At 47.9% G+C, this 13,069-nt stretch overlaps 2 protein-coding genes across 2 annotated transcripts in view; both read left to right on the top strand.

The window, feature by feature from the left end:
* The first annotated feature begins 881 nt into the window (after positions 1-881).
* LOC121552848 (T-box transcription factor TBX6-like) lies at positions 882-10,749 on the top strand. The gene is made up of 5 exons (XM_041865918.2): positions 882-966; positions 2,818-4,150; positions 9,466-9,883; positions 10,051-10,129; positions 10,628-10,749. The coding sequence occupies exons 2-5, from the start codon at positions 2,901-2,903 to the stop codon at positions 10,747-10,749; spliced, it is 1,869 nt and encodes a 622-aa protein (XP_041721852.2). The 5' UTR covers positions 882-966; positions 2,818-2,900.
* An 847-nt stretch (positions 10,750-11,596) lies between these two features.
* LOC121552707 (MAX gene-associated protein-like) overlaps positions 11,597-13,069 on the top strand; it is a 47,310-nt gene continuing 45,837 nt past the window's right edge. The window contains exons 1-3 of the mRNA XM_045211179.1: positions 11,597-12,297; positions 12,520-12,745; positions 12,839-13,067. Of these exons, the coding sequence (XP_045067114.1) occupies positions 11,597-12,297; positions 12,520-12,745; positions 12,839-13,067 (1,156 nt within the window). The remainder of the gene's footprint in view (positions 12,298-12,519; positions 12,746-12,838; positions 13,068-13,069) is intronic.

Raw genomic sequence — 13,069 nt, 5'->3', positions numbered from 1 at the left:
ACAGGCTAGCTGTCCGCCGCCACAACGATGAGGTTAGTGTTGATAATCACAAGTTTACTGGAGAACTGAAACTGACAAGGCTGACAAGATAGGACCCTTTTGTCCATTGTTATTGGATAGGAACAGAACTTATAACCAGCTCCTGACCTAAATAGATCTTAGCACAACATTTTACTCAACATATCATATTCCATATTCACTATAACAAATATATTTACTACGACATTAGCAAGAACCGCCACATCCTCAGCCGGCTAATCCAGTGTGTGAAGTTTTGCGGAGTGTTTGAGTTAGCTTTGCGAGGCAAAGATGAAACTGAGGGCTCCACCAACCCTGGTAAGCCAACACTTTTGAGATCAGTCAATAAATGCTTCTGGTATTGACTTATATGCTGCCCCTGTCTTCATGTTGTTGCTGGACATATCTTTTTAAAAATGTGTGTAGGTCACCTAAATCATCAGAAAAATTGCCCCCCCTGAGAATTTTTTCAGGAGCCGCCACTGTACATACATACATACATACAAACAGACAGACATATTATACAGACAGACAGGTAGCCCTAAGACAGACATAATATAGGCTAAATATTTCATTTTCCCCAATGGAGGTGTTCAAAACAGAGCTGCTGCACGTTTTTTTTCTCACATTATCGGTTGGACTAAAGATTGAGTCCGTAGCCTTTCATGTCTTTGTGTGGCGGTTGCACGGAAGAAACAGCCCGCTAAACCTCTGGAGGGAGCCTGCGAAACACATACTGACCGAACCCGAGTGTGTGTGTGTGTGCGCCGCCATGGTGACTCTTACGTCACACCCCGAGCACGGATGTGTGTGTGTGTGTCTCCGTGGAGTGAGAATGTAAATAGAATAGATGTTCGAAAGGAGTGAGAGGTAGCCTAGAAGTGGAAGGACATGCACAAGATTCGAAGAGAGTCACAACACTATCCGATTCCTGCACGATTCACAAAGGTAGAGTCAATTTGTGTATTTGTTGGTTATTGCACAGACTTGTCGACGGAGTTGTCCGAGGCCACGAATTGGGCTCGAGGTGGCAGAGATCCTCGGGATGGACTCCCGCTTTCCCTCGCGCTGGCGTGGTAAATCACGCGCCATTGAGGGTTGATGTTGTGCATGCGCCTTGGTCGCCTGTGTGCATGGTCGATGCTACATTGCGTGGCTTTGGCGGCCTCCATTTGTGAATTAATGTGCATACTCGAAGATTATTTCGAGGTGTTTTGTTTCTACGACGGCAAGCAACAGTTGGAGTTTGCGCTGTAATAATTGCTCTCCAAACAGCGCAACACACACTACGGTTGTGAAAGGTAGGCGTTAGTGAATGTCCAACTTTTTAACTTGCTGGCTAAGTACCTGGAGGCCTATAACAAGGCTTTGTGAGGACAGGACGAAGGGTGGTGTCAAGCGACTTTTACCGGCTACTCGACTGGCTTGTGTTTTTGAAGCAATGGTTCATATAAAGCTCATGGAAAACAATGGTTTGATAGGTGAGAAGAAATATGATTTGGAATAACCATATTTAACAAATAATAATGATAAAACCTCCAATATCCTACGCATGTCTATACATGATAGGACCATTTGCATTGTTTCTGAACTGAAATTGACAAGGACACTACAGTAGGAAATGTAATTAATAGCATTTTAGCCTGTAGTTTACAGGAAATTGTTGATTAATCAAAATCTGAATTTGATTTGACCTTTAGGCTATTTGACTTTCTAAACGCAATCCCTTAGTAACTAGTTGCCTATCCAAAACTGTCATCTGTAACTTTTGGATTACCCAATCTCTGTAACTTAATCTGATTACTTCCACATTAGAAGAAGACAAAAAGGATCCATCAAATGCATTTGGTGTGTCATCGTAGTGGTCTCTGACTTGTATTCAGACTCTTTAAACTTGTGCCTTTTTTCAATGCTGAATTGAGTGTCACTGAGAACTGAAAGGTGTCAATTTTTTTTACTTCCGCAAATATCCTTTCTAAATATAAAAATAATCCAAGAAGTAATCTTGTTTTTCAAAAATATCTGTAATCTGATTACAATATTTTGGTTGGTAATGTAGCTGGTTCCTTTTTTTTGTAATCAGATTACATGTTACAGGTTACTCCGTTACTCCCCAACCCTGGTTACTAGTGCGTAAAATGATTAAACATTTAGCCTAATAATTTTTGATATTGTTTTGTAACTATTTTGTAACGTTTTGTAGGCTAATGTAGACCTAGCCTGTAGACTAACTAATCAGTTTAGATCCTCACCAGAGGGTCTTGCATTAATTGTGCAGGTGAGTGGTTAGTCTCTGGTTTAGGATCCGACGAAAGACTGTTATCTGCCCGAGTTTAAGCCTTGGCGCAAGTTACCAATGAAGAGAGCATAGTGAGTAATTTCTTCCGCTACACTTGAATGACACATTGCATGAATACAATGCCATTGTTCAAGCAAATTCCCAAACCACTAGAAGCTGATAAACAACAGAAAATTGATGTAAAGTGTGGTGTCAGCAAAATTAGTCCAAGCCTTTGGGATAGGCCTACAGTTGTTGGATGACGCTACACTTCTTCACTCTATAGCAGACAAAGTGGATATGACATGTCAGTCACAATTCTGAAAACAATGCATTTTTAAAATTCAATCTCATGTTACAACACATTTTTTATTACGTACAATTTGGACAGCTAATTGTTCATTTCTTGATGCCATAATAATTAATGTAGACATCCTGACATGTTGTTAGTTAGTTCACTATTATCTGGCCATTGATATGAGCCATTATTCTAACATAACATTATATTTGGATTCTTCCAGGATGTCAACTGAAAATAACCATAGTTCAACTTGAGGTGCTTTAAACAAAAATAATAGTATACAACATTTACTCTGTCTCATCTATGGAGGACCCTACAGTGATGGAGGAGTGGGTAGAGGACTTGGCCATTACCGCATCAATTTCATCTGACAGCGTCACCAGTGAGCCAAGCCTGGCCAACAAGGATGGGGTGGAGGACCAATCTGTAACCATGACAGGCAAGGATGCGAGCTTAACCAGTGTAGCCATGGCTTCATCCACCGATGCCATAACAAACACTGAAGTCAACCTAGCTATGGCATCATCCACACACAGTGAAGCTAACTTAGGCATAGCTTTATCTACTGACGCCATTGCAAACAAAGAAGCGAGTGGAACCATAGCCTTACCCATGTATAGCAAGGCAAACACTGATGCTAAGCCAGCCATCCCACCCATAGCATCAGCATCTTCATCACCAGCTGCCACCATGACAAACAGTGATGCCAAACTAGCCCTCCCCTCACCATTTTCATCACCTGCTGCCAGTGGCCCAGCCCCCGGAGGCCTGCAGCCCGAGGAGGGAGGCCTCTCAGCAGTGAGGTCATGCGGTAGTGTGGGGGTCACTCTGGAGAACAGCAGTGTCTGGAAGGAGTTCCATCGCTGTGGAACCGAGATGATCCTCACCAAACAGGGCCGGCGCATGTTCCCCTACTGCCGCTACCGCCTGACAGGTCTGGAACCAACACGCCGTTATGCTCTGGTCCTGTCAATCACCCCCGTCGACACATTCCGCCATCGCTGGAACCTGGAGTGGGAACCCAGTGGTCTTGGCGAACCACTCACCCAGGCCTCACGCAGAGTCTTCCCCCACCAGGACTCATCAGCCCTGGGGAAGGTCTGGATGGCCAGCCTGGTCTCCTTCTATAAACTCAAACTGACTAACCACTGCCTGGACCAGGAGGGGCATGTGTTGTTGCACTCCATGCACCGCTACAGGCCCAGTTTACATGTGATCCCCATCGCAGAGGGAGATGACCTTGGCTTTGACCCTAAGCTGCTCTACCTCCAGCTCCTCAGTCCGGATGTCATGACCTTCACATTCCCGCAGACAGAATTCTATGCTGTGACGTCATACCAGAACACCAGGATCACCCAGCTGAAGATAGACTATAATCCCTTTGCTAAGGGCTTCCGGGAAGACAGCGGCAGCCCGCGCCTCGCCAAGCCCAGGCCAGAGCAGTCTCAGGCGGGGAAGGGAGATACCCGCTCCCCTGGTCTGAGCTCCGCTAGGCCCGATGGTGGTGATGGGACTGAGCAGATTGTGACTGTGAATGGCGTGGCTGATCTCAGGTTAGTGAAGATTTTTGTTATCACGTTGTACTGTAATTCAGTTGTTCCCTTTCAGTCAGTCAACTCTGTACAACACAGCTATGGGGAGTTCGCGCTAACGCCCTCTACTGAAGAACATTAGAATCACATCTGACAAGGCCAGTGAAAACCGTGCCTCACCGGAAGCCCTGCCATCCACAGGTTATTCTTATGGCTGTTTAGCCTCGGTAACTGGTTGTAACTAAGATGACTAGCACAAACGAGTCGACTAAAGCTGTTAAGCCAGGTTCGAGTTCACAACCTTGCCCACAGTCATGAGGTTTCACCATGTCTTTGAATGATATTTATAAGTGTTGTTGTGTATGTCTCAGCTGGGTGCATGCTCAGAGTGCCCTGGATCGAACCAGCTCGTGTGACCACTGTCGCCGGCTGTGTACAAGTTCTCTCAAGAGGTGTATATCCTTCCTTAGAAGGCTTAGTGGGACTGAAGTTGACTTTCCTCCCTTGGGTGCCTGTATCTCGGCGGAGACTGAGTTGCAGGATACAAATGTGGCTCTAGGCTCGTGGTCAGATCACATGGAGCTATCCTCCCAGCATGGCGATATACACTGAGTATACCTAACATTAGGAACACCTTCCTAATATTTTTGCCCTCAGAACAGCCTCAATTTGCTGGGATATGGACTCTACAAGGCTTCAAACGTTCCACAGGGATGCTTGCCCATGTTGACCCCAATGCTTCCCACAGTTGTGTCAAGTTGGATGGATGTCCTTTGGGTGGTGGACTGTTCTTGATACACACAGGAAACTGTTGAGCTTCAAAAACCTGTCAGTGTTGCAATTCTTGACACAAACTGATGCTACTGGCACCTACTACCATACCCCGTTCAAAGGCACTTAAATCTTTTGTCTTGCCCATTCACCCTCTGAATGGCACACCTACACAATCCATGTCTCAATTGTTTTCAAGGCTTAAAAATCCTTTAACCTGTCTCCTCCCCTTCATCTACACTGATTTTTAAGTGGATTTAACAAGTGACATCAATAAGGGATCATAGCTTTCACCTGGATTCACCTGGTCAGTCTATGTAATGGAAAGAGCAGTTGTTCTTAATGTTTTGTATACTCAGAGCGAGCTGATATCTGTCTCCTTCGGTGTTACACAGGACTCACATTTGGATGACGACGTGGTGTCTCTGGCCAGTTCCTGGTTTTTTTCTGAGACAGAGATGGAGGGCTTGGCTTCGGGGCAGCCACATGTCCTTGCTACGAATGTAACAGGGGAATCCCTGACTTCTAGCGCACCGCTCATTGATCTATGCCGTCGAGCAGCTGCACACAGTGGAGTGGGGCCGCAGCTTGACAAGGTGTACCGGGCCCAAGGGGTGGCTGCCAATTCCCTGAACACGGTCTCAATGCTGCAGATTTACCAGACTGAGCTGTTGGCTGACCTGGCCACGGTTCTGGCTGCTGGAGAGCTGCACGCAGAGCTCCTGGATGAGATTTGTGCTACGGCCCATTTCATCTTGTGCATGTCCCATTGCACCGTCTCTGCTCTCGGGAGAAGCATGGGGGCAACCGTGGTGGCGCAGTGGCACCTTTTGGTTGACTTTGTCGCAGTTGCAGGAGAGAAACAGGCAGTTGTACTTTGATGATACAATTTCTCCTACGGCAGCGGTCACCATTCGGTCAAGCACGATTGACTGGTCGATCTCCAAGGCATTCCTAGTTGATCGGCAAACATTTATTTTTTAAAACTAAACGATAAAGCCTTGTGGTCCTATTTTTTTAATCTTTTTTTTTTATCTTGCACTGTTGGCGGTAGGAGCACCCGATTTCAGCTGTCCTGTGCTCAGGGTAGGCGAATTGTTCCCGTTTTGAACCATTTAATGTGTCAGAAGGTACAAACTCTGCCTTCCCGGCGAGCCCGGAGAACAGTAGCCCACGCACACCTAGCGGGATGAGAGGGAGGTGACATGGTCCCCTCCCCAGATATTTGCTGTGACAACAGTACCCCCAAGTGGCATGGCCAACCCAGGGTGGACCGGGCTTCAGGCAAATGTCAGCACTTAAACACATTGTTTCTACACCAAGTTCCACGGTCTTCACAGGTGTCAAGAGTTATGTCCTTCACGTGAGCTTACAGTCAAACACTCGGTTGTCAAAAGGGGTGGAAATAAAAAAAGGGGTGAAAAAATAACCAAATTCTTCCAGTCCACAAGGTGGCGTTCTGCCCCTTCAGATGGCACTTTACGGGAGACTCGCTGTCTCTGTCGACCAATGACGCTCATGCGCAGCGTAGCCCTCGATTATGCAAACAGTGACGTTGGGGTACAGGCTACAATTCATTGTGCTTCCCCCACGTTTTTTTACAACGTCATTACATCGACTGTTCCGGAGGCCTCAACGCCCATTTTGAGAGAGGAGATTTCTTCCCTTCTCCAGAAGGAGGCGAGTGGTTCCTACCTATGTCAGAGGCCCAGGATTGCTGGTACAGCCAGTATTTCCTGGTTCCAAAAAGGGGAGGGATTTGTGTCCCATTTTTTGACCTGCGTGCCCTGAACAAGCACCTCAGGGTCTACAAATACAGAATGCTCACAAACCGCTGGTTGTTAGTCAGTGCGCCAGGGCAATTGGTTCACCTCCATCAACCTGAAGGATGCGTACTTTAATGTGGCCATATATCCCCTTCACAGAAAGTTCCTGAGGTTCCATTTCGAGGCTGTAGCCTAAGAGTTTCGGACTTTCCCTCTCGCCTCGCACTTTCACCAAAGTTGTGGAGGTGGGTTTGGCACCTATGTGGTTTCTGGGGCTCAGGATATTGGACTACCTGGACAAATGGCTGGTGGTAGCGGAGTCGAGGGAGCAGGTGGTGTTACACACCCATGCTGGTTTCCCATGTTCAGTCTTTGGGTTTCATAGTGAGTCAAGAGAAGAGCTGTTTCACTCCATCTCCGCGCATTCTGTTTCTGGGTCTTGAGTTACTCAGTCGAGAATCGTGCATTCTTGTCCCCGCAGAGGGAGGCTGGTGTCTGTCTTTGCTTGGCTCAATTTCAGTTGGGTCACACAGTGTGTTTTCGCAAGTGCCTGCGCCTTTTGGGGATAATGGCTTCTATGATAGCCGTTGTTCCCCTTGGGCTGTTGCTGATGCGACCTTTCCATCCGGGCACTCCGGATGTCCCAGTCATGCTTACAGGCTCTGACTCGGTGGAAGGACCCACAGTTGTTGTTGCTGGGGACCCCATGGGTCAAGTTATATCCCGAAAGGTGATCACGACAGACGGATCCCCCCCAAGGGTGAGGTGCACTGTGCGAGGGCATCTCAATTCGGCGTTGTGGACAGTGTCGCAGAGCACGCTGTACATCAATTACCTGGAGCTGTTGGTGGTGTACATAGTGCTCAGACATTTTCTCCCTTTGTTGGCAGGCCAGCATGTGCTGGTGAGGACCTACATTGGGACAGTGGTGGTGTACATCAACAGACAGGGATGGGTGCGATCTCGCCCCGTCTTATCCTTCGCTCGCTTCCTACTGCTGTGGAGCACTGCGCACTTTCCCTCGCACGGGACAACATATCTCCCCAGGCACCTCAACACAGGTGCGGCTCTGCTATCCAGGGGTCCCCCGGTCTCGGGAGTGGAGTCTACACCCCTGGGTCTCCCAGACATGGGAAATGTTGGACAGGGCCGATGTAGATCTTTTACGCATTGTGAGAACGCACATTGTTGGCTGTTGTTCTCAATAAAGGACCTGAGTGCTCCGTTGTGAACGGATGCTCTCGCGCACCAGTGGGGACCCTCCTTTATGCATTTCCCCCTGTGGACCTGATTCAGCCTACACTGGAGAGGGTGCAATGGGAAGGCTTGCCTTGTGGCTTGTCATTGGCCCAAACGACCTTGGTTCGCGGAGATCGTTCATTTAGGTCCAATCTGATGGCAAGGGGTTTGTTTACCTCTTAACGTTATTTCTACTCGTTTGGAGGGTGCAAGGGCACCCTCCAAAAGAGGGTTGTATGGGTATAAGTGGCGGGCATTCGAGCGTTGTTGCCAAAATCAAGGGATTGTTCCTTTTCAGAGCTCTCTGGTGGACATTTTAATGTTCTTGCAGGGCTGTTCATTCCCCACCCTGAAGGTGTATATGGCAGCTATTTCAGCGTGTCATGTGGGGATTAATGGTGCCACTCCAGGGGCTCATCCCAAGCTGTGGGTTTTTAAAAAGGTGTGCGCCGTCTCAGCCCGGTTTCTTAACCTATTGCGCCCACTTGGGATTTTGTTTGGATGTGCTGTGTGAGGCCCCCTTTGGAACCGATGGAGTCTGTGGATCTGAAGGTCCTCTCCTACAAGACCGCCCTGCTCGTGGCTTTGGCCTCGGCTAAACGCATTGGAGATCTCCAAGGGTTATCCATTCACCCCTCCTGCATGAATTTCGCTCTTGGCGACTCTAAGGTGACGCTGCGGCCTTCGCCCCTAAGGTCATGACTATGCTAGAAGTCTCTAGCTTACATTCCCTGTGTCTTTGAGCGGACCAGGGGTGTCTGTCTGTGTGACCAATTTTTTGTCTGTTTTGCTAATCCGGCTCGTTGTAGGGCGCATTCTAAGCTGCGTCTTTCCCACTGGATTGTGGAGGCTATTTCTCTGGCATATGACAGCAAAAGGCAGGAATTACCTAATGATGTATGTGCCCACTCCACCAGGGGTCTGGCGGTGTCTTGGGCGTTGTTTTAAGGGGTTGCCTGTAAGAGATATTTGTGCTGCGTCGAGTTGGGCATCACTCAAGGTTGTATCGCTTGGATGTCACTGCCCTCAGTATAGCCCACAGTGTGCTTACGGCTAGGGTAGGAGAAGGTCATTAGGCAGCGTGCAGATTGCGCAGTACCCGGGTCCGCAGGTTTTCCTGTCATTTGGTGTCTGCTGGGGTCAGCGTGGGGTGTGATTTCATGTCCTCATAGCTGTGTTGTACCGAGTTGACTAACTGAAAGGGAACAAAGCTATGACTATAACTACTGTTCCCTGAAGGAGGGAAATGAGGTACAACACCTGTTCGTCCAGTGCTGCCAAGTTCTGGGCTCGGTGAAAAGATGGACTGAATTAAATAAATGAATCTGTGCATGGGGTTTATCACCTGTGGGAGGTGGGGCTTCCGGTGAGGCACAGTGTTCATTGGCCTTGTCAGATGTGATTCTAATGTTCTTCAGTAGAGGGAGCTAGCACCCGAACTCCCCACAGCTGTGTTGTTCCTCGTTTCTCTCCTTCAGGGAACAATAGTTATAGGAATAACTGTATGTTTTCCTTAATGTGTGTTCACTGAATGTAATTAATTTTGTTACACACCAACAGCTGTTCAAAGCCTTCGGAACCTTCCACTGTAGAACCAATGGAGTCTGAGGTTCCGTCCTCAAAGAAGGTTCCGCTTGTAGAACCCACCATGACCTCACCCATTTTGGTTCCAGAACCTCAAGAGGGCAAGGCTGCCAGCTTAACCCCTAAAACATCGGAACTACAGAAGATCTCACCCAAACCTTTCCCCCCTACCCCCTCACCTTCAACCCCCACCGCCTCACCCTTTGCCGTCCCAAAGCCATGGAAGAAGGGGCGGAAATCAGGGGGCAATCGTTGGGGCAATGTAGGAAAAGTCACTAAGGGGACTAAGGTGGCGATAGCGGCTGTTGCAGCAACAAGCAGCCCGGTAACTGTCGCTATGCAGCCTCAACTGGACGACGTGGAGGGTCTACTTTTTGTGTCCTTTACTTCCAAGGTAAAACACGACACTCGTGCTCTGAGAGTTATGGGAAATAGGAGTTTCAGACATCCAGAACTGTTCATTTAGAACTCCTGAGTCGGAAATACAAGTGGGGAACTTTGTGTATATTTGCTGACGGTGCAGACGGTATTGAAAAAGTAATCTCTTCCTCTGTGTCACAGGAAGCTCTTGGTGTCCATGTGGAGGACATGCCACCCAGTAACACGTCACCAGTCATGCAGGAACACCCAGAGAAAACTGGTAAGGCTGCAAAGAAGTTCTATTCTACTGTATATACTCTGAAAGGGGCTTGTCATTATCTAGCGGCGTACTTGGCAACAAGACGGCTGGAGACACACAAAATGGAACATCAACACCAACTGTTGTTTTCACTGATTGGCAGTCACAATACAGTATGCGTCTCTGAAAGTGTCTCCAGTACTGATGACACTCTATTCTATTCTAACCTAACTGTGTGTGAGCAGTAGTGGAGAGTGATGAGGAGGAGAAAGCTTGTCTGCAGACTATCCTACTACAGGACCTGAACACACCTAAACACAGACAAGTCATCCATCCTGTCCTACAGGAGGCTGAGTGGACACCACACACTCATGCATGCACTCTCAAGCTTTCTCTTTTCCTCTCGCCCCTCTAGCTCTCTTTCCATGTCTCACCACACACACCTAGGCTTATACCTTTCTCTGCTCATGTCCACCATTCATAACCATAACAACCTCTTGTGTGTTATTCCCCCTATAGTTGGTCTGAAGTTGAGCTCCCTGGACTCAGGCCTGGCCATTGATCTACAGTATCTGGGGGTGGGTTGCTCGCCTGTGTTCACAGGGCTGGGCAACGCTACCCCCACTGGTGAGTCACACTGAGTGATGGTAATGATATGAAAACAATGGTTAATTTACTAGCAATGTAGGCTACGGTAGCAATAATAGCCACAAAACACAACAGTGAGATTGGTGGTTGTTTTGACTTTCACGTGCACTCTCCAAAATCTCCAGCGATCATGATCTGGGATGTCAACACAAGACTTACTTGCTTTCACTGGGTTATTATTCTAATTTGAGTAAAGCCATTAGTAGCAGGCCCGGGGATTTTGTCATAGTTGCCAACAAGGGAACGTATTAATTGACATATTATTATTATTATTATTATTATTATTATTATTATTATTATTATTATTATTATTCCCTAATTGAGAAATGTTAATGCCTAGCCTAGTAGTAAATGAATTACACTTGAAAGATGATAGCGGTTTTTCAATTACATGGCTCAGCTAGTTTAATGCATTAGAGTCACTGAGTCCTTAATAAGCAGTTTACTGTCTTCATCCACAGATAATAAGGCAAGGCAATTACGGGATTTACACCAACCTAAACACTCAGAATTAGCCCTAGTGATGTGACTCCCTCCACAGCTATACTGTGGTAGAATGAGGGAGTGTTAATGGTTGAGGTTATTGTTTGGTCCGATAATAACCCCCAAGCCCCATCCTCGTCAGTGTTTGCAGATCTGAAGGGACTGGATAGGTGCAATATACTTAGTCTCCATACCCCGAAGAGGTAGTGGCTAGGTGAAGGGTCTAGACTAGAGGTTGATTTGGAATTGAGCCTTTTGTCTCTCTCTAATTACCTTGTATACTCCAAACACTAAGGGGGTAGAGGCTAGGTTAAGGGTCTAGTGGTTGATTTGAAATTGGGCCTGTGTCTCTCTCTAATGACCTTGTCGCCTCTCTGTGCAGATGGAAGCAGGTCCTTTGTCTCCAGGACGGGGAAGACCAGTGACCTGACCAAAATCAAGGGCTGGAGGGAAAAGTTCATAAGGACCAGAGAGTCCTCTCAGAACCACAACCCCAACCGCTCTGCCTTCTGCAGCGACATGCTCAACCAATACCTGGAGAGCCAGGCCCAGCGAATCAGGGCCTACGCCGCCGCTTTCTCCCACAACCCCCTGGGCTCCGTGGCTTATCAGCTACCTGTGACCAGCACCAGCTACGTGCGGACCCTCGACAGCGTTCTGAAGACGCGGGCCCTTCCGCCTCAGCCACCGGCCTTCTGTAGACCCTGCCCCCTCTCCCGGAAACCTCTCCTGTACGCTGCTCTAAAGGAGCCCCCTCCACCTATCAACGACCACATGACCCCTCCTAAAGCAGCCAAGCCCAAACCAAAACATGCCCCACCACAAGGCAAACAGCACCATATAACACCAGCACAAGGCAAACAGCACCATATAACACCAGCACAAGGCAAACAGCACCATATAACACCAGCACAAGGCAAACAGCACCATATAACACCAGCACAGGGCAAAGGCAGATCTGCCTCTCTACTACGGCCCATTCAGGTCTCCAACAGTAACAAAACTACTGCTGCTAAAGCTATAGCTGAGGTTAAAGTCACCAGCCCTACTGCACAAAGGTAAGGGCATGCAATTAAAGACACGTAATACCCATGCCAAGTCATAGAGTATAGACATCTCTCTATATTTGATGTTGACTCAAAGCAATATGAAATGAGTCTGACATTTTTCATAGTTGTGATGTTCTGTAGATATGTTTGTTTGAGATTGAGCAAGTCTCAGTTTTTTACCCTACAATGGACAATAAAGCTTTTGAATAAACATTATCCTCGTACCTATAGGTCTCCTCCAGATAAGGGGGCAGTGAGGAGGGACACCAGCCCAGGAGGAAGCCTCTCCAGCGGGTTGAGTGGCCTCTCTAAGAACCAGCTCAGACTGGTTGGCCTCTCTAAGATCCAGCTGAAAATGATGGAGATGGAGGATGCCACCTTCTACCAGGGACACGACAGAACACACATCACTACTGAGAGGGTGGAGACGGCCCTGAGGGCCCTGCTCACTGCACAGGTAGGTCTGACACACACACACACACACACACACACACACATATACACACACACACACACACTGTCTGATGGTCTCTCTGTCTGTACCCTACAGGGTCTTCCTAAGAGCAGTGCCCCCAAGTCCAGCCAAGTGGACGGTCCAGAGTGTGGTTCTGAGTTCTGCAGGCTGGGGTGTGTGTGTTCCAGCCTGGCCCGGGTGTCCAGGGGTCCACTCCACTGCTACAGGCCAGACTGTATGTTGGGCTGCTCCTGCTTCAAACGCAAGATCACCAAACAGACCACAGCAGCAGAGAATGACCAGAACCAGATGCTTCCCGTTTACAGT

This window comes from Coregonus clupeaformis, chromosome 36, assembly GCF_020615455.1.
Source record: "Coregonus clupeaformis isolate EN_2021a chromosome 36, ASM2061545v1, whole genome shotgun sequence".
NCBI lineage: Eukaryota > Metazoa > Chordata > Actinopteri > Salmoniformes > Salmonidae > Coregonus > Coregonus clupeaformis.
Note: the sequence above shows the minus strand (reverse complement) of the source record. Positions and strands in the feature narration are given on the sequence as shown.

Bases quoted from the DNA above. Each gene is read 5' to 3' on its own strand.
- LOC121552848 (XM_041865918.2), top strand. From the start codon at position 2,901: ATGGAGGACCCTACAGTGATGGAGGAGTGGGTAGAGGACTTGGCCATT. The intron at 4,151-9,465 runs GTTAGTGAAGAT...ACACACCAACAG, and splicing joins AATGGCGTGGCTGATCTCAG to CTGTTCAAAGCCTTCGGAAC. The intron at 9,884-10,050 runs GTAAAACACGAC...TCTGTGTCACAG, and splicing joins TTGTGTCCTTTACTTCCAAG to GAAGCTCTTGGTGTCCATGT.